General features: G+C 41.2%; 4 protein-coding genes across 4 annotated transcripts in view; 2 read left to right on the top strand and 2 right to left on the bottom strand.

The window, feature by feature from the left end:
- nav1a (neuron navigator 1a) overlaps positions 1-1,513 on the bottom strand; it is a 75,673-nt gene extending 74,160 nt beyond the window's left edge. The window contains exon 1 of the mRNA XM_053424709.1: positions 1,458-1,513. The gene's annotated coding sequence lies outside the window, so the exon portion shown is untranslated. The remainder of the gene's footprint in view (positions 1-1,457) is intronic.
- Positions 1,387-10,296, bottom strand: LOC128441987 (putative uncharacterized protein DDB_G0290521). Its single transcript, XM_053424135.1, has 4 exons — positions 10,156-10,296; positions 6,997-7,184; positions 2,378-3,275; positions 1,387-1,549 (listed from the first exon to the last, which is right to left on the bottom strand). Exons 3-4 carry the CDS (start codon positions 3,271-3,273, stop codon positions 1,387-1,389), a joined length of 1,059 nt encoding a protein of 352 aa, XP_053280110.1. The 5' UTR covers positions 3,274-3,275; positions 6,997-7,184; positions 10,156-10,296.
- Positions 5,070-19,560, top strand: LOC128441948 (uncharacterized). Its single transcript, XM_053424079.1, has 9 exons — positions 5,070-5,081; positions 5,272-5,288; positions 15,103-15,194; positions 15,282-15,368; positions 15,668-15,921; positions 16,024-16,146; positions 16,611-16,751; positions 17,291-17,426; positions 19,466-19,560. Exons 1-9 carry the CDS (start codon positions 5,070-5,072, stop codon positions 19,558-19,560), a joined length of 957 nt encoding a protein of 318 aa, XP_053280054.1.
- LOC128442344 (cysteine and glycine-rich protein 1) lies at positions 19,316-25,883 on the top strand. Its single transcript, XM_053424762.1, has 6 exons — positions 19,316-19,556; positions 21,472-21,606; positions 21,865-22,033; positions 22,220-22,346; positions 22,436-22,532; positions 25,497-25,883. Exons 2-6 carry the CDS (start codon positions 21,498-21,500, stop codon positions 25,571-25,573), a joined length of 579 nt encoding a protein of 192 aa, XP_053280737.1. The 5' UTR covers positions 19,316-19,556; positions 21,472-21,497; the 3' UTR covers positions 25,574-25,883.
- Positions 25,884-27,286: the final 1,403 nt, after the last annotated feature.

Below are 27,286 nucleotides of genomic sequence, written 5' to 3'. Positions count from 1 at the left end.
AATGCAGTTCAGCAACACATGAAATCAACCCATTCAAACCCATGAATGAGCAGCGTTTCTATTAGGGCTGACAATTTTTCCGAAAGTGAAGTTAAAAATTGACTTGAAGTGGCAGATCATAATAATAAACAAACTGATTTGAACATAATCCATACAGCGTATATACAATCCAGGCGTTATCTTCATGCACTCTGCATTTTGTCATCTATCTTCTATCTCTATGCATGGCCTCATCTTAATTCCTGTCCAACCTGACTCCCTGATCCTCAAGTTATTTAGACAGGAATTACTTGAGAAACACCATTAGCTGCTTTATAAATAAAAAAACAACAGCGTCAAAGATATATTTCAATTTCACACAAATAACATAAGCAGAGTTGCAGCATTATTTAATCATATATGATGTAACAGCAGCGGAGGGAGAATCACATTGTGTAAATATGTATTCTACTATTTAGCCTTCCTACCTTTGACCTTGTCTGTACATCTAAGATCACTGAACTGCAACATTGGCCCTAATCTGTCATTTCATTCATTCACCCAATGTAAAAATTACAGCCATACAGAGAGAAACATAACTGCTCTGATACTCACTGATTACACTGGCCATTAACGTGTAAATAATACAAACTTTATCCTGAAACTTCCAAATCTAGGCATCACCACAAATAAAAAATGATTCACGAAGCCGCTGATCCAGTCATATCTCTGAGGCATGTCTGCCTCTCTAAACTCAGACCGACAACGGAGACGCATGACAATGGCTGTGGGTGCTGAGCAAACCATTACTCAGAAGTACAGGGAAGGAAGGAGGGTTGTCATGTGGGGAGTGTGGCTTTTTAGGTCAATGAAGCTGGAGGGGAAAGAAGTTCACGAGAGGGATGGAGAGAAAGCATGAGGGGAGGAAGAGTTCAAACTACTAAACAGCGCTCTGGTGAGGCTGAAATCTACAAGCAAGTGATCCTGGCCGGCAGCGAGTCGGAGAAGTTTTCCATTTCATCCCATTACTGACCCACATCACCCCTGTCGTCTTTCTTCATCTTAACATCCTGAGCCCTTCTCTCCATTCATTCTCTGTGTCTCAGCAGAGCCAGAGGCCGACGCACGCACACACACATGCACACGCACAAAACGACACCACCTAACCTCAGACATGGCTCCTCAGGAATGATGAGTAGCAGCATGACAGACACACATTTAGACAGAGAATGGTTGTTCCTTAGTCTTCACTGAGTCTATTCAGGTTACACAATGAGACCCAAAGGTCGGCCGCTGGCATGTCCTGTCTGACGCCGTTTATGACCCCGTCCCTGTAAATGTGTCTGGCTGATAGTAAAGGCATCCATACCTTCCAGAAGAGCTCTTGAGCCTCCCATACAAAAATGGCTATCGTGATTTGTACAGTATAGACAGAGAGAAGTTGATGATGATTGTTATTTCTCCAAGGTGTATCAAACCTGGTGTGAGGTCATCGCAGCAGACTTCTATGGATCCAGAGGAGCAGTCACTCAGCTCGTCCACTGAAAAGTCTCCCTCCTGCACCTGCAGCCTGTCGACACAGCAAAGCCATCGCACATCGGTTACTGTACATGCAAATCCCCTGAATAACACTGATTAGAATCAAACACACAAGCTGCTCGTTGTGACATCCAGAGAAAACGGACTTTCCCAGATGTGGCACATTCATTTCCATAAGAGCCGAATCACTGATGATGCACAAAGCAGTGCAAACAATTCCATCCTTACAAAAGTTAAAGTGAAGCTTGAAAATTTCAGCTCCCGCCTTAAACATTTTATTTCAGTTTTCATCCTGTAAATTAGAGTATAACTACAAATTCCCAGAAAATATTTTTCTGCTCTCGGATTCAGTCTTTATGGATTGATCAATTTCATTCATACAAAATAAGAAAGGCCAACCCTCTCCTTATTTTTATCCCACTTTACAATAGTGGGTGTATAAGACCCGGCAGCAGTATATTGACTGAGCCCACAGGCCGACAAGAGGACACTGCAACAATCAACTCTGCTCCAGAAAACACCAAGTGTGTGTATGCGTGCACACAAATGTATGACTGGAAGAGATACAGAGGAATTAGACAGAAATGGCAAAAACAGGCCTCTGGGGGCTCATCTTTAATATCCAGAGTGGGGGCCACTGTGTGTGTGTGTGTGTGTGTGTGTGTGTGTGTCTGTGTGTTTGTGTGTGTGTGTGTGTATATGTATATGTGTGTATGAATGTGTGTGTGAGTGAGTGAGTTGGTGGGTGGGTCAGTAGATAAGAGAGTGATCACGTGATGACAAGAGAATGGGTGCTCATGATGGAAGTCATGATAACGTGCCTGCGTGTGTGTGTGATGTGTGTATGTGGGCCACTCGCCTGTAGCTGAAGGGGGCCACAGTAGCCATGTTGACTCTTGGTGTCTCTGTGGACGAAGCATCCTTGTCCAGCTTTTGATCCTGAGTATCAACAGCCATCTTTAACGTCCCCGGCAGTGTGAATGTGATGGGCGGCAGTGGCAGGGGCCTGGGAGAGGAGGCCGGACTACTGTCCTCAGAGGTCCCCATCTCCTCATCGGACTGGCTCATGGAGTTGCTGCGACTTCTGATGGCTTGTTCATGGATCGTGTGAGCGAGAGAGGGGCGGAGGTTACCGTTGTTGAACATGGTGGAATGGGCTGACTGGTTTTCTGGAGGATCTTCTCTTCTGGGCATGGCCTCTGCTGCTGTTTCAGAGTTGTAGTTGTCGCCTGTGCTGAACTGTTGCTGTGGACACTGGTTACTGGCTCCCCATGCTTGGTTTTTATTGCTGAAGGTGTTTCTATTGTGATTGCCATTATGTGGTAACTGTGTTGAGGTTTGAGGCACAGCAGGTTTTCCCAGATCCAGTGTGTCTTTGGAGTGTGGTGGTGGTCGCCGCTGGGTCAGCGGACTGCTGTAGGCAGAGCGGGACACCAGGGGAGCGGCTAGATTTCCTGTTCGCTGGAAGAGTTGGCTTTTCAGGCTAGCATCTCTCAGCAGGTCCCTGGAGGAAGGGCCAGGGATGCTGGAGCTCCGTGGGCAAAGAGAAGGAGATTGAGTGGGAGTGTGCGTGGGAGTGTGCGTGGGAGTGTGCGTGGGAGTGTATTTAGGAGTTTGACTTGAGGGCCTGGGCAGGTCACTAGCCCGGCGGCGAGGGTCTGCTTTGGGGGAAGAGGGCAACAGGCTACGTGGGAGTGGGATTCCCGACGAGGGAGGCCCACGAGGGGACGACTTCACATTGACTCCCCCACTCATACCTGAAACACAAGGGGAGAGGCATTATGAGTCAAACAGTTGGACTGTGAAGTGGGTGCTTTACTTTGAAGGCACATCAACATCAATTAAACTATGAGTCACCAAAGCCCAAAAAAGGATTTGGCTATCCATTTACTATTGATTGATACTCTATATTAAAGTTCCATTATGGATAAATCTAATCCAGTAAACTAGTACTGACTGTTCCAAACGCAGATCAGAGTTAACATCTCTGGTATGTGAGCATGTGAATCCAGCACATAGGACAAAGTGAGTGGTTGTGAACCACGAGTTGAGCTTATTTCCAGCAAAGCACAGAGCATCTTCAATCGGATTTGTCTGCCAGGAGTAAACAGTTTCACACAAACACAAGCTCACAGCAACATCCAGCAGCTGCTTTCACAGTGTTATGTCCTCAAATAACGGATTTTCTCCACATAATGAATTCATACACGCACACACACACACAGCTTCAGTGAAGGAATGGGATCATTCTCCACCTGTTTGTGACTGTCCTTGTTGTCCCACTCAGATCGGACCTGAAGAGAACAAGAGAAGCTTGATTCTTTGTGCCATTCTGTTCTATGCAAACCACAGTGAATAACTGTTGCTCAAGTGAAACATGATCATATACCATCATATAATTTAACTACGTTGTACTGCTCTGCTGCAGAGAGAGAGGGTGTGAGGTTGGGAAAAGGAGGGGAGTTGTAGTAATTTTAATTTTAATTTGTAAAACACATAAGATTTATATTTGTGACGAACAATTTGTTTGGAACTTAAGTATTAAACAAAAAATATGAAAGGCCCTGTTACCTGAAGTATAACTATTCTCTGGATTTTATAATGTGAGTATGCCCAAAAATATAGGTATTGACATTTGTAGATATTACAATGAAGAATTATTATAGAAAAGAAAAATAATTATAACTTATACGACATAACATTGCGTACATAGTATGTCATAAATTCTTCTTCAGCATATCTTATTTAAGTCATGTGGACATGTAATGAACAATATTCATCTTTTGTCCAGTCTGAGAAAATGTCTGATTATAAAATATTCCTCATCGTTCTGTTAAAGACCATCTTAAGGATTTATAGTGAAACATACTTTTATGACTGTGTCACTTACAGTTAACAGATCATGTTGCTGTTGCCGTCCAGATGTGCAGGATGTGCAGACAACAGCTGCTCCTCCCTCATTTTCATACATAAATAAAGTGAATACATGCACCTACATGTAAATTCTACATTTATCTTTTGTACCTTCTACTCCCTTGTACAGAACATTCGTCTTGGAACAGTGCGTATAAGTAGATTTGAGCATTACAAGTACACACACTCACAAATACACAGATTTAACGCTTAGCCCTACTTGGCATATCTTAAAAAGCAGAAACTTTGCTGCCAAAGACTTCCTGACTTCTTGGGAAGCTGCCTTTAGTAAAGCGGAGATGTATCAAATTAAGCCGTCAAAGTCACAAGGATGACATGATGGATTATTTGAGGGTGCCTCTAAATCACAGCATTTCCCACAGTTTGACGTGGAGGACACAGACACACACACATTTTCCACACACAGAATCCCTGCAGTGGAAAGGTTCTGACTCCTGCATCTCAACAACTCAAAAGGTGCCCAAAAGTAATGTTTCTGTACAGTGACCTTCCTGTCCCCTTCTTACAATCTGAGCCACACTGACACAGAAAATGGAGATCAGGAGTTTTGCCAAGGACTGGTGCTCTGTCATATCTGAGTCAATGCTAATGTGCAGCAGCAGCATACAGCAGCGGTGATGCGGCACAAGGTAAACAGAGACAGATGTGACCATCCATCCTCATTTCACTCTCTAAATTCTTCCTCTTAATCATTCCCGTAACCTCCCCTCCTCCCCGTGTCCATTTCTCTCTGTCTCTTTTACTCTTGTTCGTTCTCTTGGGAGGTCGTGTCACTAATAAGCATCAGAATTTTTGTCTGTCTGATATAATTCCTTTAAGGGCTTCGAGGAGCACAGGTGCGGTCTGGCTATGTGTCTATCAGTATGGAAATTGGCTATTCCCCCTGGGACACGCAGGGGTCATACTGGTACTACTGCAGCCCACGTACAGACATACAGAGGCTCAGCTGGTGGAGGCGATGTACGTTTGTGTGTGTGTTTGTGTGTGTGTGTTTGTGTGTGCGTACAGACGAAGAGAGAAACCAGAGAGAAAGAGACACAATTAGACGTTTCTGGTGACTGAACCCAGCAGCTGGACTCAGTAGAAAAACTGGCAAATCAAATCCTTTACAGATATCGTGATGTTTCCCTGCCCCATAAGCCAGATCAACGCATAGTATGTTCTCTGAGTCATGTGTTCACAGATAGGCGTGAAATTCAAGATCATTTGCTATCTTTCTGTTATGTAAGTGCTTCTACAGTGGTTATATTGTTGGCTTGGTGCTTTCACTGTACGTCTAACTTCTTGTCAGGCTGAGGGAATTAGTTGAGAAAGAGTGGTTGTTTGTTGAGTCTAAAACTGTACAGGATCATTTAGTCTAGCTTAGTTACAGAGAACATTTAAAACTAGAATGGCACTAAATGAAGCCTACATCTTCGCCATGGCAAAACAGGCCCTTTAAATTCAATCAAGCTGCACACATCAAATCCATACATATGCCTGATTTTGTTCCATCAAGAACCAACAATTATTCACTGTAGAATCGGGGGAAATGTCAAAAAACTACTTATCTCAAAATGTTCAAGAGAAAAATCGAATTCCTGGATCAAAATTGAATGACCTCTTCCCTGACCTATACCACATCCTTCCACCAGTTCTCGTGGTAAACTGTTCAGTAGATTTTGCAAATTCTTGCCACAAAAAAAACACACAGAATAAAGTAAAATGGTATTCCTAAAAATGAATATCTGATGATTTATTGTTTTTTTTGTTGCGGCTGACTGTAATGAAAATGGATAAATCTTAACCATAGACTGTGTATAAAAGACCTTAACACTGTGTTTGACCAGTCCCATCATTCTGTAAGCTTGGTACTGACATCTCCTGGATAATGTAGGACACTGCACCAGCATGGACACTGATTACTCAACTACTCCCCCTATTCTGTTTCATTTTCCAACCTTGAGTTGATAAATGGATTTAACCTCAGCCATAGACACCAAAGAATTTAGGTGTGTATTCCTTGGAAGGAGAGAAAAAGGAAGAGTAGCGTGGCAGCTGGCAATAGATGATAACTTCATAATCACTGTACACTGCTTCAGCTTCTCTGAGATTTGTATGATCAAATAAACATCAATACCCTCTCGCTAACTCTAACATACACAGACACACACACACACACACACACACACAAGGGTGAGCTTTGTGATGAACAATCTCTGACTCATCACAAAATCAATAAATGAGGTGGCAGCACAGACCTCTCTGTGTGAACTAAAGGACATCAGCGTTCCATGTGTTTGTGTGTGTGTCCCAGTTTGAAAAGTTGATAATAGGTGAATGAAATTACGTCTGAAATGGCAACAACATCAACGACAGCAATAATGTGTGTGTCATTAATCGTTTCACAGTGTTCATGTGACACTAAGTGATAAGAAAACACCCGGAAAAAAACATGTTAGAAAAAACACAGCAGCATAAAAGTTGATAGCTTCTGAAGCTCATAAAAACGGCCTACAATTAAATGTCAGAGGCGTCAGATCATCAATATCGTCAATATCTTACCTGTCACTGTGGTTGAGAGTCCTTCAGTGAGCGGTTGGGTCGAGCAGGCAGAGCCGGCGGGAGGGAGGGTGGTCACACTTCTCCGACGTCCCAGGAACAATGGGCTGCTTTTTCCTGGATCACTGTTGCATCCTCACCGCTGCCCTCCCATTGGTCCGCACTGCCTCACCATTCACCAGGACAGGAAGCTGTAGCAAACAGGAACGACATTTCCAACCAATCAAGGGACCTCGTACTAAAGTGACTCACTTTTGATGTCACTTTCTATGAAAAACTTCAGGGAAAAAATAACTGTTAATGTTACAATGAGTCAAGTGACCCAGATGGAAATTCATAGTGACCCCACAGTGACACATATATTGTCATCCTGAAACGTAGCATTTAAGTTGTTTCGTTAACTCCTTGTCATCTCACACAATGGGCTGTGAAACTATTAATTCACTGGTTTAACCAGTTGAACTGAAGTCGAAAAAAACTAAGCACAACTGCTAGTCACAAGGTTTTCAGTTCAGCCAGCATGCAAAGGTCATCTGTTGAGGAACCTTAAAATGTCTTCAGAGGGAGTGAATCACTCATAAACTAGGAAAATGATACATGTCTAACACACACAGACACACACACACATTCCAGATCTGCTCATTACAGGAGCGGGTAAACTGGTACAAACACAAGCACCCACAAACTAAACAGGACAGAGTACAACCAGACAACCAACAGTATAAACACCACTGTGTGTGTGTGTAGAGTTTCTCTCCTTTCTGATTCACTCTCTACACATCGTTATTAGATGCACAGTGTGTATGTTGCATGAGTCATACAGCCCCTCTGCTGACTCAGGCCGATCACATCATGTCACCCCTGGTTATAGGATACCCCCACCTCTCTCATCCCCTCTCCACCTCTTTTCATCCCACTTAAGCTCTGCCTTTCAGTCCGTTTGCCACTCTCTTTTACTCCGCTGCCATCTCTCTGTTAGGCTGCTGACTGTGACACAACTGTCAACATGTTCCCAGATCGAGATGCAGAGTTTTCATTCATTTGTTCAACACATCGCAGGTGGAGAGGACACAATTCACACAAATACGCAGCAAAAGTCAAGTCAACACAGGCCTGAAGAGGAATAACTGATGTAAAATAAGCAAAAGGCGATACTCACCATCTGAGTGCATCAGGATGCAAAGCATCAAGTGAGTTTGTCTCCAATCTGTATGCTGCTGAGTGCGTCTCGCCTCTGTCTACTTTTGCCTGGCAGACCCCATGAGCTGCGAGCATGTGCATTTGTGTGTGTGTGTGTCTGTCATTCCTCTCCTCTATCACGTCATGCCGCTCTGCTGCTGCCGCAGTACGCCTGCATCCCAATCCCCGCCCCACTCGTCCCTCCTTTCCTCCCCTCATTACAGTCTCAATCCTCTCTCTCTCTCTCTCTCCCTCCCTCTCTCCCTCTGTAATGGACCTATTGGCTGAACTCCCTCCCTCTCTGAGGTGAAATACAAGCCCAGCTAAAGCAGAGACAGGCTGGTCCATTAGCTGGATGAATGTGGCTTGAATGTGTGTGTGTGTGTATATGTGTGTGTGTGTCTGCGCATGTCTATCTATAGTTATGATGGCAAATTTTTGTTCAATACCATCATTGTGAGGACATTTTGGCTGGTCCTCACAATTCCAAGGGCTGCTTGAGGGTTAAGACTTGGCTTTAGGGTTAAAGTTAGGTTTAGGTTAGGGGAGGGTTGGGTAAGGGTCAGGCATTTAGTTGTGATGGTTAAGGTTAGGTTAAGGGGCTAGGGAATACAATGAGTGTCCTACCAACTATACAGAGATATGCATGTGTCTGTGTGTGTGTGTGTGTGTGTGTGTGTGAACTTGAGCTCGGCTGCATGTGTAGTGTGAGTAATACATGGTAATTAAGCAGATGTAGCCACAAATGTAAAAAGCCCAAACCCATCATCCCGCTTTCAGGGTCTAATTGGTGGTCAGAGAAAGCAGGATGGAAAAAAGAAAAAAGATATGCTAATGATAGAAACACTGAGGACAAATGAAAATGTGCATAAACACACACTATCATGCCCCTGCATGAGACGTGCAGGAAGAAGCTCCATGCAGGAGGAGCAGCTCATCCATCACCCCTCTAATTTCTCCCACACCTCCAATGGAAAGGGAAGAGGCGGAGTGAGAGAGGGAGATAAAGGAGGAATCAACATGTGCAAACTAAACCCTACGCTGACGTCCTTTACCAGCTGATATATGGAGTAACACTAATCGGTCCACATCTGACCTTTATTTATTACGGCTATCAATATATATATTTTTTTAATATATTTTCTTCATATTACTTATATTAATAATAATAATTTTTTTATTTAAAGAGTGCCTTGCACAGTACTCACAGACAATTTACCAGTGTTCAAATTATCATAAAAAGCTTAACACTAAAAACAAAGAGCACACAAGATACAATATTATATTATAAGAATATTGTACTTTGATTACAGGACCTCATGCCTTTTTTTTCTGCTTTTCACTTCCTCCCCTGCAGAATCTCTTTTATTTTTATGTCTCCATTTCCCTGTCAGGTTCCTCATCTCATATTTCAGCTGCGCTTGCTTACAGTTTGACAAACTGACATCAGGGACAGTGGCTGCTGAATATTTAATGAAGTCAAAAGTACCAGAACCCCAAGAATATGTTTGTAATGCTTTTTATGATTAAGACGTACAATCAGCAGCTTTAATTCTTGTTTATAAGGTTATTACTGAGAGCCAGGACGTGTGTTTCTCTTACTGTGAGTGTAAGAGGCCCCTCGCAGTCTTGATCTTGAGGTTAAGTGCAGCCTTAGAGCTCTCTAACTGATCATGTATTGATCAGGCCTCGACCGGCCGCGCTAACACTTGACTTTGTCTGAGAAGAGAGAATCATAAATAATGGAAAATGCGTGTATAGTTAAACAGCAGGACGCAAATAAATACATCTGCTGATCAGCCAGCCATGACAAATTGAGAAAATGCTATTAGTACACAGTACATTACCCAGAGAGCGTAAGACCTCCCCCCACATATACAGGACACATGGTGTACAACCCCCCACTGTCTTCCCCCCACTTACACGATCACACAGTACAATCTGCCCATGATACTCACTTTATTAATATTGACAAATACTCACATCAATGCCATCGTGCTCCAGTTTTTCCATCTCCCAGAAGTTTTGGATTTAAATATGTGAAACTGAAGCAGGACTAACAATTGAAAGTCAAATACAAACACAAAAACACACTGAGATGATCTGTTGCTTTGACTCAGTGGCTCGATGAAACGGGAAGTGACTCATAACAGATGGATTATGGGTAGGAGTGTGCAGGCGGCTGCAGTGTGTGTGTGTGTGTATGTGTGTGTGTTGTGGGGAGGGGGTTAATGTCATAGCTAATCTTCTGATGTCCCCCTAAGGCCTGTCCACCCCCATGAGACACAGACCCTGACGAGCGCTGCTTTGACAATGGGACACTTGTGTTACTGTCATCCCATGGGGCATCTGGAGGGGCAGGGTGAGGGGCGGAGGGAGGGGTATGTGTTGCCCGTCTGGATCACGGCTACGATGGGGAAAACAAACACACACACACAAGGAGAGGTAGTGATCAACAACAGGCTGATTCAGCTGAGAGGAAGTCACCAGTTCTCTGTTCGTATCCAAGTAGAAAATGCAATTTCAGAATAACTGGCTGTTGGATTTCTTGCTCCTAAAAAAGCTGAAAATAAATCCCAGGCTGGAATTTGTAGGAAGAGGTTCATGTGATGATGAGCAATAAACAAGCAGATTGGTTGATCAGCTCAGGCTTAAATTTAGGGTCAGAAGTGTGTCCCCTCCCCACAGTGAAACAAAATCTACACAAAATATTTCAAAAGCTACAAAAAAATTTCAAATCTGTAAATTATATCTGTGAGAAATCCATCCTGTCTGTTTGCTTGCTGGGTAGTTTGTTATCCGGATTATGCTAAATCTACTCAACTGATCTCCGTGAAAGATGGGTGGGGCATGACCCCGGGAAGCACTAATTCAATTTAGGTGCAGATCCAGATTTTTTTTCCACTTCCTTTAACATCGTGAGATTGGACAAGGGAATAAATCACGGATCTTGATGAATAAAATCAGGCACAACTAGAGAACCTACATCTATGAGTGTGTTTAATGTGGTGCAGCTTGATTAAATTTAAGGGCATGGTTTGGCCCTGATGGATATGTAAAATCATGGTTGATAAGCAGGAACAACTGAGACTTCTGTTATTCATTCAGACAGCCTCTCTCTGATTAACCTTAATCAGCTGACCTCAATTATCTCATCGTATTAACCCAAAACATGTATTTTAGACCCAATTCCAAGAAACTCTGCCCTTAATACAGGGGTCTTCAACGTTTTTCAGGCCAAGGACCCCCAAACTGGTGGAGAGATGGAGCAGGGACCCCCTACTATATACACTCCTGATCAAAATCTTAAGACCAGTTAAAAAATTGCATGAATTTGCATTTTGCACTGTTGAATCTTAGGAAGGTTCTAAGTAGAGTTTCAAAATGCAAAAAGAAGAAATGGGAACAAGAGCCCAAAAGTTGTGAGCAGGCAATTTATTGAAAACAACAATTTAACTGAAGTAGGCCGTTCATCAGCTGATCAAAAGTTTAAGACCACAGCTAAAAAAAAAAAAAAAACCTCCTAAAACAGAAATTAAAGTGTCAAAAACTGACTCAGTAATGAGTAGCTCCACCATTATTGTTGATCACTTCAAAAATTCGTTTTGGCATGCTTGATGCAAGTGTTTCCAAAAGGCTAGTGCGAATGTTGCGCCAAGTGGTGAAGATGGCTTCACGAAGGGCATCCACTGTCTGGAACTGAAGTCCATTTTTGTAAACTTCCCTTGCCATCCATCCCCAAATGTTCTCAATTGGATTAAGATCAGGGGAACACGCAGGATGGTCCAAAAGAGTGATGTTATTCTCCTGGAAAAAAGTCTTGGTCAGACGGGCATTGTGAATTGGAGCGTTGTCCTACTGAAAAACCCAGTCGGTACCACACAGACGAGGGCCCTCAGTCATGAGGGATGCCCGCTGCAACATCTCCACATAGCCAGCTGCTGTTTGACGCCCCTGCACAACCTGGAGCTCCATTGTTCCATTGAAGGAAAAAGCACCCCAGATCATGATGGCGCCCCCTCCGCTGTGCCGCGTAGAAAACATCTCAGGTGGCATCTCCTTGTCATGCCAGTAACGTTGGAAGCCATCAGGACCATCAAGGTTACATTTTTTCTCGTCAGAGAATAAAACTTTCTTCCACCTTTGAATGTCCCATGTTTGGTGCTCCCTTGCAAAGTCTAAACGGGCAATTTTGTGGCGTTGAAGGAGACGTGGCCTTTGAAGACGTTTCTTGTTTTTGAAGCCCTTCCTTCGCAGATGCCGTCTGATGGTTATTGGGCTGCAGTCAGCACCAGTAATGGCCTTAATTTGGGACGAGGATTGTCCCGTGTCTTGACGACCAGCCATTAGGATCCTCCGGCTCAGCGCCGGTGAGATTTTTTTGGGTCTACCACTTGATTTTTTTTTTCCATAACCCTGAGGATCTTTTAAGAATTGCAAAATGACTGTCTTACTGCGTCCAACCTCAGCAGCGATGGCACGTTGTGAGAGGCCTTGTTTATGCGGTTCAACAATCCTACCACGTTCAAAGACGGTGAGCTTTTTTGCCTTTGTGTAATGTGTATTTAAAGACATTTAAATTTGTGGAAAATAATCAAGACTTATAAAAAATATAAAAAATTGTCTAATCTACCAAACATTTCGCGACCCCCCCTGCAGTACCTCTGCGGACCCCCTAGGGGTCGCGTACACCCTGTTGAAGACCTCTGCCTTAATAAATAGTACTCTACTGAATACAATCAATCTATCGTTATCATCAGAGTGGGTCAAAACACTCACTCTGGACCTGGAGGTATTAACCAACTCCAGACCGATATCTTACCTCCCCTTCCTGTCTAAAAACTATGAGAAAGTTGTAGCTGTTCAGCTGTGTGACTTTCTCCCAAAACTTTTGTCTCTGAACTTCATAGTATGAAGACTTTCAGTCCGGGTTACTGGTCATCACAGCAGGAAGACAGTCTTGGCAAAAGTCACAAATGACCTTCTCATAACTTCAGACCAAGGGGTTTGTCTCTGTCCTTGTCCTGTTCGATCTTAGTGCAGCATCTTCACATCGTATAACAGAGCTTGAGAACAGTTATTTGGCATTAAAAGGACCTAAGCTGGATCAAATCCTATTTATCATATCGATTCCAATTTGTGCAAATTAATGATGGGTCATCTTTGCGCATCAAAGTGAATCACAGGGTTCCTCAGGGCTCTGTGCTCGGCCCAATTTTATTCACCTTATTGAGAATATATCCCTTTTATGTTTGAAGGACTACTGCACAATTTAGGTAAACAACTACCAGTCGATGTTAGCAGGTGTTAATGGCCACAAGTGGATGTTAGGGACATAACTGTGCACTTTAGCACCATCAAGTGTTTAGGGCTTGTAATCAATGTTATAGGTCTTATGCTGCTATAGGCCGAGAATGTCTCCAGCAAATGGCTCCTGCATGGACTGAATTTTGTGTTTAGGTAAAGAATAATTAATTAATTAATATACATGTTTAGTATGGGTGATGTTTTGGTTAATGTTTTGTATTCCTTGCATCTATTTTCCACCAGTTACTGTATACTTGTCTGGGTCACAGCTGCAGGCCCTCAGTCTTCATCTTATCATGGTTGATGTTTTAGTCTTTAATTGGGTAAACAGTGGGAAAAAATTGATTTATACTTAAGTAAACAGCACAAGTAAATGTTGTGAAAAGATGTGGTTGATATTTCAATATAATTGAAAGAAATTGTGATAGAAAAAAAAGGGAAAACGGTTAGGGTAAAACTAAAAGGGGGGATATTGGAGGAATATTCTGCTAACATTGACTTGAACCATACTGCCCAGCTCTAAGCACAAGGAATGTGTTGACTGTCCTTTAAAAAGTACCATTTAAAAACTTTAACTGCCTCAGGCAAAGTGTCCTGAGCTCCTCTGCTTTTACAATACCTGTACTGACAAGTTAAACCAGCTTAGATCAATAGCAGCTTGAGTTCACACCCAGCCGTTATAACAGCACCGACAGCAGCTAACACAGGACACGTGGAGAGGAGATCTTCACAGGTAAGCAACAGTCACTGTACCTGCTGCTTGTTGTATCATTATTTATTACCGAAAGAAAGCCAAAATGTATTGACATTATAATCATGTATCTTACTATTACTCTGATGTAGACGTTTTTCTGCTGAATAATCTGCAGGGAATGAAACTAAGTCTGTGTCACATTATATTTCTTAATATGCATTTGAATAAATACATTTTAAAAGTTTACAGCTTTGGGGGAACAGCATGTCTATATATTCAACAACAAGGTTTAGCTAGAATATTCTTTCCTTTTTCAAAAAGTCAAAAGCAAAGTACCGTAAACAGAAGAAGCAACATTTTTGGGCTGATGGTCAAATCCAAATTGTTCAGAAGTTAAGGAGCATTTCTAAGTGCTAGATGAAGGCAGCTGGACTTTGTTTGAGGTTCTTTTTCCCTCTGCTCCAAAAGGCTTCCTTAATTTAGGAAGAGTTGACGAGCCTCTTTTTTCCCTCTTGCTTAAGGGTTAAGACAAGCTGCAGTGCAGTACACCTCTTAAACATCAGCCCTGCATTCTGACATGTTGGTAGACTTGTTCATTCACAGGACTGTCACAGCATTCACCATCAATCCTGTCCTTGACCTATCGTTTACATTCACAGAAATATGGAAGAAGCTGAGGACCTTTTAACAAGAACTACAGGCAGGATATGATTCTTAAATCTAATGTTTTCTAAAATTGTCTTTTTTCATTTGTGAATCCAGAATATTTCAAACTTTTCATGTTCCGTGTCCTTGTTTTGCTCTTTTTTTGGTTCAGTCTCTAAATGGAGAACAGTGTCTGACCCAAAACATGCTGGGCAGCTATTTTGTCACGAACTTCTTCAAAGCAGCAAAGATTTAAAAAGTCTGCTTCTGTATGTTGACATCAGAAAAGACAAACAGGAGCAAGACAAAGATTTTGTCACTTTCTACAAGAGAGACAACATCCAGTGGGCGTCGCCACTTCAGTGCAAACTTCAAGGTAAAGTCACTCTTGAGTTAAATCAGCATCACTGGTTAAAAGCAGCGATCTTTGCTAAAATAATAAATAATGTGGGTGTGTCCACAGGGGATGTGGCAACAGGAAGTGGAGTCAGCCGTCACATGATGTCGACAGTGATCTACAAGCTTATAAGTGGATTCCATATAAACTTAGGTTAGACACAACTCACAACAACAGCAGTGACTGACACAATAGGTAACTAATATACCAGGTTAGGATTACCAGTCCCTGGTGGTGCAGTGGTTAGCACAGATGTCATACAGCGAGAGGGTTCAGGGGTCTTTCTGTGTAGTTTGCATGTTCTCTCCATGTACACTTGAGTTTTCTCCTGCCTCCTCCCGGTCCATGGACCTGCAGGTTGGGGGGATATCGTAGCTTATTTGCAGGGGTGAAATAAACATATTTCAGAAATTATTCATCCTACTCATTAACCTCCTCATTCAACTTTACAGGAAATGCAGCCATCACGAAACTCTTCGAAGGTGAGTGCGATCACCAAATACCCTCAGTTTCCCGTGAACTGCTCGACAGGGACATGTTCACCATCGCCGGCCGGATGATCGGCCATTCCTTCTTGCGCCACGGCCCAAGTTTCCCAGGACTCAGCACAGCCATTATGCACACTCTCTTTGAAGGCTTGCTGGAGACGACTCCTGTGACAATACGAGACTGCCCTGACCTCGACATCCGTGACGCAGTCGAAATGGTGAGAACGTGTCACAGGATAAACACCATATCCTTTACAAGACTCAGTATTAAAAACTGCACTCAGTTTCATAAACATATTTCCAATTTGGTTTTATTCCAGCTTGAAGGAGATGCTGAATTAAAAGAATCTGACTCCGTCCATCAGCTCTGCCGCTCGTGGAACCTGCCAGCACCAAATGCCACCAACAGGAAACAGCTGTCTCAGAAGATTCTCTTTCATGCTGTAAATGTCAAAAGTTATTTTCTCTGCTTTAGCTTCTCAACCCTCATGCTAAACACACTGAAGGCTCCGTCATTAGATAACATTATTTCACTGCCACCTGATGTTAAAGAATATTCCAAAGAGCATTTCTCATGTTCTAATAGAGACAATCATTTTAAATTCTCTTTAGAATGGGTCAGAGCCACTTTTCTACTGACAGACATTTGTCATTCATAGTCATTTATAAAGTACCCAGTAGTCAATGCAAAGGCCATTTGCCTCTCATATAGGCCAATAGTAATGAGCACTTAATCATTTATATACAGCTACTTTTTGGCATCATTAACTGAGCTACATAAGAAAACATTTAATCGCTGCTTATAGAGATGTGCAGAGACCAGAGAATCAAAACATCACTTCATTATCTCCCATACAGATGATTTGCCAGTTAATTATTTTGCGTTATCTTTTCTCCTCTGCTGCAGGTTATTGAACAAACTAGGCCTCAAATCATTCAATTCCGAAAAGGTTTAAAAGAGACCGGACTGTGGCTGCTGCTCATTCACAGAAGAGATGCAATCCCAATCTTGTTTCCCAGAGAATCAGAGGCAGAACTCACTCCTCAGGTACTGAAGAGTAAACTAACACTAATACAATATAAACATTAATAGATTTTGTTACAATAGTTCTTACAAAAATGAAATTTATGGTGGGGATAGGAAATCGGTGGAAGAGTTCAAATCATTATGGTGACAAATATTGCCATATATGTTCCAAAATGTACGCAATATATGTATAATACGCCCTTTATACATACCTCAGTATGTATTGGACTCCTTAAATAGTGTTGGACTCATGATTCACATAAATGATACAGCACAACCAGAGATATTGTCTTTTTGATACTGCGTATCCTATCTTCCATTTCCCACAATGCAACCTGTTCCCAATTCAGTCAGAGATTCTGGTTAATATTTTTCTGTTTTAAACTTCAAGTGACGTAACATATGGATTTAATTAAATGTTTTTAATTTTGTGGAGCTCACTTACAGGCACAAAGATACCAATAACTGAGTACAGATTCTTCTTTTGCCTCTGTAAAAGTATCACATACTAAGGAGATCATATTATTTTGAATACAGCTGGAGTTACATGTGGTTTTCAGATGATCTTGGATTGCATCATATGGCCCTCGTCTGTAACGGTCGTTTTTGACAGCTTCAGAGAAGATGATGTTGACGAGTCCGACATCATGGATGTACATCGAGTGACTCTCTACCTGAAAACATTTATCGAAAATGGTACTTTGGCTTTTTCTACTGTGATTTCTTTAACCTCTGTAGCACGACTTCTGTTCAGCAGATCGTTTGCTGTCTGACCAGCTTCATTTCTTTTTTTCACATAGTGTCTCCAGTTGAGTTAAAGAGCCTCATAAAGTTCTGGATAGGGTGGGAGTTGCCCACCGCAGAGATGAAGGTGGAAGTGGTAGAAGCCACACTTCCCACCGCCTCCACGTGTTTTGAGAAGCTAAGGCTGCCGAGGCATTACACAGCATATCAAACCTTTCATCAAGATTTGTGCGTGTGCATATCCACCAGCTACAGTGGTTTTGGCTGTCCCTGATTTTAAATAATGATCTTATGAGTGTGTGTGGACTGAATCTTTGGAAACTGTGGGTGAGTGTGTGACTATTAAACTATTTATAATAAACAATGCAACATTCTTTCTCATCATATCTCTTTATTTTCAGTTTAAAAGGTATATATGAGGTCAATTTATAGGGAAATTAGAGTGTTGCCCCCTAGTGATTCAACTGTTGACTTTCTTGTATAGTTATATGATTGATTAGCTATAGGGCTGCAACTACTAGCCATAATAAATTAATCATTTTTTGGTCTAAATATTCTTCATCCAACCAACCCAAACCGATAGTTTAAGAAATGTTTTTAATAAGCAATTATGGTGATATTTGATTAAAAGTCCTATTTATACAAAAACGCTTAAATACTTGTACACTTCGTCCAAGAAAGCAATTCGTCCTAAAAAGTCAACTTGCGCTCTGAATATCCCATTTACTATATTCTCACAAAACAATTAATTTGGAAAATAATCAGGAGATTGTATAGTATATGGGCCCTATACTCATAATAACCACATGATGGCAGCAGATATCAGTTATCAGTTTCCCTGTATTCTGAAGCAGCTCCACAGTCAATATGTATGAATGCCTTCTCATCCATTAAACATATGCAAGTGGCTTTTAAAGGTCATTTAATTTTGTGGTGATAAAGTCCACAGGCTGGAATTACTTTGACAATGAATCCTGTTTACTGTGCAAGGCCGACGAGAGCTGATTTACCATTGACCACAGACTTAGAGAGAAGCAACAGACTTCCACCAAGTTTCATAGAAATCAGTTGAATAGTTGTAGCAAAATACTGCGAACTAGCAAAGAAACTGAAGAAAATATAATAGGCAGAGGTATTAATCTGATGGTCATTTAAGATAAAGCTCAAGATAAATATTTAGTGCAGCATTTATCTAATCTGCAGTATTTCTTACTAGTCTATTGCCTCACAGTACCATAGTAACAGTCCTTGTGTCAGGTAGGGACATCACACAATGGAGGTACGTTAATTATCAGCAGGTAATTTCAGGTTGGACAAGTTGCTTTACCATAAAGTCACCCAACTTAAAAACAATGTTGCTTTTCAAACCTAACCTTAACATCTGTCTTGACAGATCCAACAATGAATTTCAGTCCATTGTGAACCTGTGGCAGGTCAGAGGAGGTCAGATGAGAAGGGCTTTCATATGAGACCAAGCACGTGTCAGAGAAACCCTACGAATCTGGTGTGATTGATCAGATCCCAAATACTCAATGCATCTTTGGTGCGTTCACACCTCTGCAAAAGTTCACTTCCCCTTCTTTATGCGGGGTGACTCAAATCTTTCTTGCAGCTCTAACGTCAGCACTTATGCATACTTCCTTGTAAAGTTCAGGCTGCTATTAAGCAGAAAAAGTTATAGTGTACTGTATTTTCTTTATATAATGTCTCTTTATCACTTTTTATAGGTCCAGTTCTTTGCAGGCATAAAATATTCATTGAATGCAAGTTTTTCAAACCAAGTTCCCTCCCCACTAAAGCTCTCTCTCACTCACTCACATGCACACACACGCCCCTTTTGCTCAACCCACAACTACTTCACAGACTGGAGCAACAAGAACAGAAGCTCCACCCTTTCAGCACGCTGGAACAATAAGGAGAGGCACAGAGCTTAAATCAACTTGAATAACAAGGACAAAGTCCGACTACAACTCCTCAACCCACTTCTTCAGGCTGTTTCCTGAACACACGCTGGTGCTGCATTAACGCCTCTCAGATCAAGGAATCGAACCTGTCCATCATCACTGAGCGACAGAGCAGCACGTAAGTCATTTCAATTACTATTTCCTGTTTTTTGTTTGCTTCCTTTTCATCTCCTAATCTTTTTGGCTATGCATGATGGGAAAACATTAATCTCTGGTTCAAGTCAGGCCAGAGGAGACATCTTTGTTTGAAGAACTAGAATGCCACTAGTTTGGCTTGTTAATTTAACACAATGCAAAACCTAATACAGTATAAGAAGATCTTTACGCTCTCTGGTTAAGGCGACAAAGTGTAGCAACTGAAAGATCATACAAATGTCACAAGCAGTGACAAACTTCATGAGCAGACTTCAGAGTTTATACTAAGGTTGTACTCCTTACCTCCACTGTTTCATTAGAGCATTCCTGCACAACTTGTCTGTATCTCCACATGCCTCAACTTGCATAGCCACCATGAGCAAATAAGAATATTGCGCAAACAACCGAGAAAGGATTGTGTCTGTCAAGTGACACTACTCTCTCTATACTATTTTTATGTGCATTTGCCCATGTGGTCAGGTCAGTGAGAGAGTGATATCACGATTTATCAGTTATCTATCAGAGCAGCACGTAGAAGTCTAAATCCATAAAACCCCTTTTTTCCTCAGATGAAATGCTGTTATATTCTGGTGTTCTTCTCACCTTTCTTTCTCCTGGAGCTTCGATTTAACTTCCACATCACAAGTTATTTTCCAAGCTTCTACCTTGTTCATCTGCTCCTCATTCGATTGTCTTGCCTCCAAAATTGCTGTAAAATAACAAAAACTTTCAAACATGACTCGATTTACCACCTTAAAAGCTCTGAAATCATACGTTTCTAATCTGGGACAAAACATTCTTGACATTTCTGCCTTTATCAAAGGAAATCAGTCTGGTTTTCAGGACTGTAGATTAGACAAAATGCCAGTCTGTACATTCAGTATTTTGAAAAGGCCCATTGTGTGGCTGTTGATATGAATTCGCTCTGGTCTAGTAGGTACGAATTGTGCAAGATTATTCAATACATGATACAATAGATGGCGCTTCATGTACAATTACACACATTTTTATAATGAATGAATCACCTGGGATTAAATTCACCCACAATCCCAGAAAACAATCTGGAGGAAGCTGCATTTCTTTATCTTTGCAGTCAACCATTCCTCTCTCTCTCTCTTTCTCACGATCTTGAGCTCATATGATAGCATGAGCTCATATTCACATCAAGCAGCAGTCTGGTGGCAGCAGCAAAGAGGTGTGGTGTTTAATTTCCGGGTGAGGCATTTACTTTAGAGGACAGAGAGACAAACATTTTGAATCACAGCCAGTTTCTTTGGGTGATTCACTGATCAGTTAGCGCATTGTATGCTCCGACCCGCAAGAACAAAAATCATAAAAAACAGGAAGTGTGTCCAAGAGCGATAGGAAATGGCATGAGTCTTAATATGAATGGAGAGCTAAACTCAGCCTTCTGACCACAGAAAAAAGATGAACCAGGTTGAGCTGTAGCGGTTGTTTCCTGCTGAGTAAAAAAAGAGAACCAGTGAATACTTTTAAATAGTCTGCATTTATATAGCGTTCCTATTCCCTTTATTCACCATCTAAATCAAATCGGCACTACTTGCTGAAACAAAGATAAAATGGATAGACCCAACAGTCCCCTTAGTAAAAATCCCTATATCTGGATTATTTATTTGGATCTGAACCAAATAGCAACAATATTCCACAATTCTGTGTATAGCATGAAGTGTAAAAAAAGATTTAATGGGTTCTTCCTTGAAATCATTCTGCATCATTCAACCATGTTTCATTGTAATTCAGTCTCTGAATTTGTTCTAAATTGTGCAAAATAAATATCCAACACTGATAAAACACAACCACCCTGGCAGAGGTAATAACTCTTCTTATTTCAGGTGTGTGTGCTTCATCGTGTGTGTGTTTCTGTATTTATGTTGCAGACATTAATCCCATTACATCAGTTAAGATGTCATATGGAGGAGGGGACAAGTGCGACGGCTGCAGAAAGACGGTGTACTCCGCAGAGGAGGTGCGCAGTGAAGGGCGGAGATTCCACAAGACATGCTTCGTATGCTGTGAGAAACCTTTTTGTTGCTTGCTGTGATTGTCAATGTGCAAACCATCAAACTTCATAAATTCTTAGAGGAAAATGTATACATCAGTAGAGAGAGCAATATAAAAGAAGAAAATTTGGTTATATGGTACCGTGCATAAGTAGATTAAAGTTGACTCTCAAATGCTATATGACCTAGTAAGCAGGAGCGTGTTTAAACTCACAAATGTGCTCAGAACCATCTGTATAAAAATATATGGATGTGTTTGTGTTTGTGTAGCCGTGTGTCACAAAAGCTTGGACAGCACGACTGTTGCTTCTCATAATGATGACCTCTTCTGCAAGTCGTGCTACGGCAAACAGTTCGGGCCAAAAGGCTACGGTTATGGCGTGGGAGCAGGGGTCCTCAGCATGGACAAGGCAGAGTCTTATGGTCAAAAACATGAAGAGTGAGTGTCACACACACACACACACACACACACACACACACACACACACACACACACACACACACACACACACACACACACACACACACACACACACACACACACACACACACACACACACACACACACACACACCTCTGTCTTTTAAGGGTCTTCATATACATTTTTGATTTCACTCTCCATCAGACCTCGTCCTCGCTCTACCAACAGCCCAAACCCATCCCAGCAAGCCTCGAGGTATGGAGGGGCAGAAAAGTGCGCTCGCTGCGGCAAGTCAGTCTATGCCAATGAGAAAGTGATTGCAGCTGGGAGTGTAAGAAGCAACACACAAACACACACACGCACACACACAAGCGTGCAAAAACGTGCCCCTTTTTAAATGGATGTTCTATTTATTGACAGTCGTGGCATAAGAATGGCTGTTTCAGCTGCGCCTCGTGTGGGAAGGGCCTCGAGTCGACCACGTTAAATGACAAGGACGGACAAATCTACTGCAAAGGTAAAACTTCACCGTCTTCACCTCACATACCAAGAACGACTTAAGATGACATGGTATCGTTACAGAGCGTGTACCGAACCAGCATTCTTCACCACACGTGTTCAGATCAGATTGTTGTTATGGTTAATCCATAACAATGCTGGTCTGGCTGCCCCAACCAACACAAGACCCAAGTCTGCAACAGTGGTTCCATATAAATCTAAACTGGAATAAAAGGTCTGAAGAGCTAATTGTAAGGACTGATGTCAATATTAGGGAGTCCAAAATATCTGATACTGATACATATAGAGATAGAGATGAAGATAGATAGAAAAAGATACATAGAGAGACAAATGGGTTCTTAAGGTATAATTATCAATCCCTTAAGACAGAGAAATGTAATTGAGCTTGATATCTTGGATTGATTTGAACCATAAACCTTAATGGAAACTATAACGGCATACAGCAGAGTGCAAACCTTCAGAAAGGCCCAACAGTGACCTTATGAAACCTTGTAAAAGACAGATATGGTTTTCTATTTAACAAACATGTTGAAAAATGCCCTCTCTTGCAATGTTAAGAGAGGCGGTGGACTAGTGGCAGAAACTCGGACTATGGGCAGAAAAGATCTCTGGTTCGTCTGTGGTTTGACTCCACGGAGAAACAACAAAAAGATGAACCTGGATTGATCCGTCCAAAAATCCAAGAGGATTCTCTCTACCCTGTCTAGTGCCCCTGAGCAAGGCACCTTACTCCCCCACAATCTGCTCCCCGTGCGCCGTACATGGCGGCTCACTGCTCTGTGTGTCCTGCACCAGATGGGTTAAAAGCAGAGGTTAAATTTCCCTACAATTGCATGAGTCTGCCTGTACATGTCTGTGCATGTGTTTGGGACAAATAAATGTATCTTCATCTTGTATGTTAATCTTAAAGAAAGTCAAAATAAAATCCTTGATCTGCCCCCTGATCAGGATCCACACGGAAATGTAATGTGTCATGTCCATGTTCCTTAGGTCATGTCCCACCACCCCACGAAATGTCATCAGTTAAGAAGTTTACACGCGGTCCTGCTAACTAACAGATGACAATGAAAGTGTAAACTCCTTCTAAACAAAATATCAACATAAATACTTCTCTATCTATTCTACATTGTTTATTCTTTATATTAGTCCGTGAACGCCTCAAATCAGCGAATATCAAGAGCCAAGCGATAAATCTGTCGGGCTCTAGTCCTTTCATCGGGTCAGTTTTCTTACTTTGGTTTTATTATTGAAAAAAACACACAAGAAAAAAATTGTTGTAATACACACAATGATACAGCAGAGGGCGCACTAGCACTCTAGTCAGGAATTACTAATTACGGCTCCACAGTTTGTTACACAGCTGTAACACCTGTCCTTTTGAATATTTACCATTTTACACGGTTCTTTCATTTCATGTCACACTTTTGTGAATGAATATGATTTTATACCAGGCCTACTTTGCAACATTTTAACCTTTATAAATGAATTAAAGATATCATATTGCTTGGTTGGATTTCTCCTTGTTTCAATCAGTCCAAATATTTGCCAAGAAAATCCTCAATTGCATTCAGAATTAGTTCAATCCAGTGCCCCCCCCCTACTATCTGCACGTTTCACAGATCCAATTCAAGTATCGTTACAACTCACGACTCCGTGTGTCGGTGTTTAAATCCTTTGCACTCAACTCCTGCTGTCAAACTCCCGCCGCCATGTTGTGGAGGATTGTTAACAGTCAATCAAGTGCAGCCCTGCCGGTGCGTGATCCGCCGCAGTACTTTCATATCAATCCGCGAAGGTGAGCAGGCGCTTGTTTGGTTGGTTTACGCCCCTAAAACATAACCATGACTTTTTTTTTCATATCAAAGTAAAACCATGGGAAGCTTTTTTTTTCGCTCGTTGAATTAGCAAACGCATGCGCATTGCACTCTAGATGATTATCTAAGGTCAACAAAATAGATCCCCTTGAGTCTTGCAATCAAAAACTAAAAACACAAATGTGGGGCCAGTTTAGTTTTAATTCATAGAAGCCTTTCACTTAACTATTTTACAAGGTTCCGGTGCCATCACTGTATTTTTTCTTTTTTTTAATTATTTATGTCTATCTACTGTATTTTAATCCATTGTATTATTCAATTGTATTTTTATTGCTCTATTTACTTACATATTTTAATCTATATTTGAATATCTCTCTCTCTCTTCTTTTACTCTTTGTGGTCTCTTACATTTTGCATATTCACTGTTTTGAACCCTAATTTCCTTGTTGTTTTTCATATGTCCTTGTGCACTAGCTTGAATCCACCTCTGTGTATGAAAAGTAATTTATCAGTAAAACTAGTCACACCTGGATCAATAGAGCTGAGCTGGAGCATGGATAAGCTTAGCAGCTGCCATAGAGCCTCAGAGCCACCAGAGGTCTCTCTACAACTTTGTCGATATTAGTCCTAATTAAAATATATAAAACAATGACCAATATTTACATATTTAAAGTGGATCAAATGAGCCAATCCACGTGCACAGACCACATGTGTGCGTTGTGTTTTCCTGTGGACACATCTTTGCCTCAGCTCGTTTGAATTTGCACCGACTTGTGACTTTGTATCCAATTGCACACAAAATGTGTTTTCGTCTTCATCACACACTTTTTAATCTGTAAGTGTATATATTTGGATTGGGGAGTGTCCTGCTTGCAGCCCTCAAAAGACTTGTTCCAACACTTTACTTCACTTTACTTTACTTTTAATCAAAGTGTGTTAGCTTGTAATCTACACCTGGTGTTGTGTTTTTGTGTTTCCAGCAAACAAAAATGTATTTAATAATCTAATGCTGAAAACCGGTGCTGGCTGTGTCTCATAATGTAAAATCATGATGTGCAAGGCAATACATGTTTTTAAAAAAAGATATTAAAGGGTCATGTTTGTTTGTTTTTACTTTTATTATTTCATCTTACCTCTCTGTGTTCCAGGATGCTATGGAAAAGAATTTGGTCCCAAGGGATATGGATACGGAGGGGGCGCCGGGACACTGACCAACACTCAGTAGAGGCCGCTGGGATCTCCCCCAGGCTGAGTGGTTTCCAGAGAACTATACAACTGTCTTCTTCCTGCCGGGGGAATACTACCCCTATGCTGCATTATAAACCTGTAGATGAAAAATGTTACACCACTGGATTCAAATTTAAAGATAATGATAATTTGTGCTGTTACAATGACTCCACATTTAATACTGAGTTACATATCTATTGACAATTTATTGCTGATTTGTACTCTCTACTCTCAGTGAAAGAAGATTTTCTTATTGGTATTGGTATTTTCCTTTCTGCAAATTAAATCTCTTGCACAAAATTATGAAATGTGTGCCTGTGTGTATGTAAGTAGCAGTGGGGTAAAGTAGTTTGGAGGGTGAAGGTTGTGTTACGTTTTCAGAAATGACATGTTGTGCAATAGTAGGAGTAGAATTGACGTTGGCTAATTATTAATAATCATGAAATATGATTATTAAAATAACAATTATTTCTTAAAAATAATCAAAAATGATAAAGCTATTAATTAAGAAATGTAACACATTTAATTAGAAATGATACGGTTATCCATTAATAATAGTTAAAATAATTAATGAAAACAATAAAATTATCAATTAAGAATAATACAAATCTGTAATCATTGCTTATTGTTGCGGGGCACCACCCTGGTTACAGGGACCAACGAGTCAAACTATAGTTATCAGTCTCATAATGATAAATGTCAAATCAATAATCTCAATATTTAATATTAATAATTATTTAATTAACAGTGAAGGCTACTAAGTTCGAGCACAGGCAATCATAATCCAGCTGCAATCACATACATATGCACAAATAATCACAGACTACAGATACTTTAATTACAAAAGCATTTATTAAAAAGGGGAAATAAAGTTAATGTTATTCAATGATTCATCATTTTAACAAGCTCCGATATTTCAAAGATAAACACAGCAGCAGCACTTATCACAATTCAGAAAATACATGTAAAACCGGCGGTCTACCTATGTATGTCTGTCTCGGTGTGTGTGTGTGTGTCTGCGTCAAAGTGTCTCTCTGTGTGTGTGTGTCTATGTGTATGCATGTGAAATAAAGTTAGTGTTATTTAATGATTCATCATTTTAACAAACTCCCATATTTCAAAGATAACAACAGCAGCCGCTTATCACAATTTAGAAAAACACATGTATTCATCTATGTGTATTTGTGTGTGTGTATCTGTGTCAAAGTGTCTCTGTGTGTGTGTGTGTGTCTATGTGTATGCATGTGAAATAAAGTTAGTGTTATTTAATGATTCATCATTTTAACAAACTCCCATATTTCAAAGATAACAACAGCAGCCGCTTATCACAATTTAGAAAAACACATGTATTCATCTATGTGTATCTGTGTGTGTGTATCTGTCTGTGTCTATCAATGTGTGTCGGTGTGGGTGTGTCTGTGTGTGTGTGTGTGTGTGTGTGTGTGTGTGTGGGTGTGTGAGAGAGCGAGAGAGAGAGAGAGAGAAAAAGAAGGGGGCGTGGCGATGACGCAGTCACTTGGTGACGTCACATCTAAGATGGCGGCCGATCATGATTCGTGGAATCAAGGCCTAAAAACTCTCAAAATGGCGGATTGACTACAAAACAAAATGGCGGAGCCGTCATGAATTTAGAGCCAGAATGGGAGGAGAGGGAGAGAGGAGGCGTGGCAATAATAGATTCAAAATGGTGGGTTTAACTTGCGTTATTCAA

Source organism: Pleuronectes platessa, chromosome 6 (genome assembly GCF_947347685.1).
Source record: "Pleuronectes platessa chromosome 6, fPlePla1.1, whole genome shotgun sequence".
NCBI lineage: Eukaryota > Metazoa > Chordata > Actinopteri > Pleuronectiformes > Pleuronectidae > Pleuronectes > Pleuronectes platessa.
The sequence above is the reverse complement of the archived record's forward strand: the minus strand, read 5'-3'. Positions and strand labels throughout refer to the sequence as shown.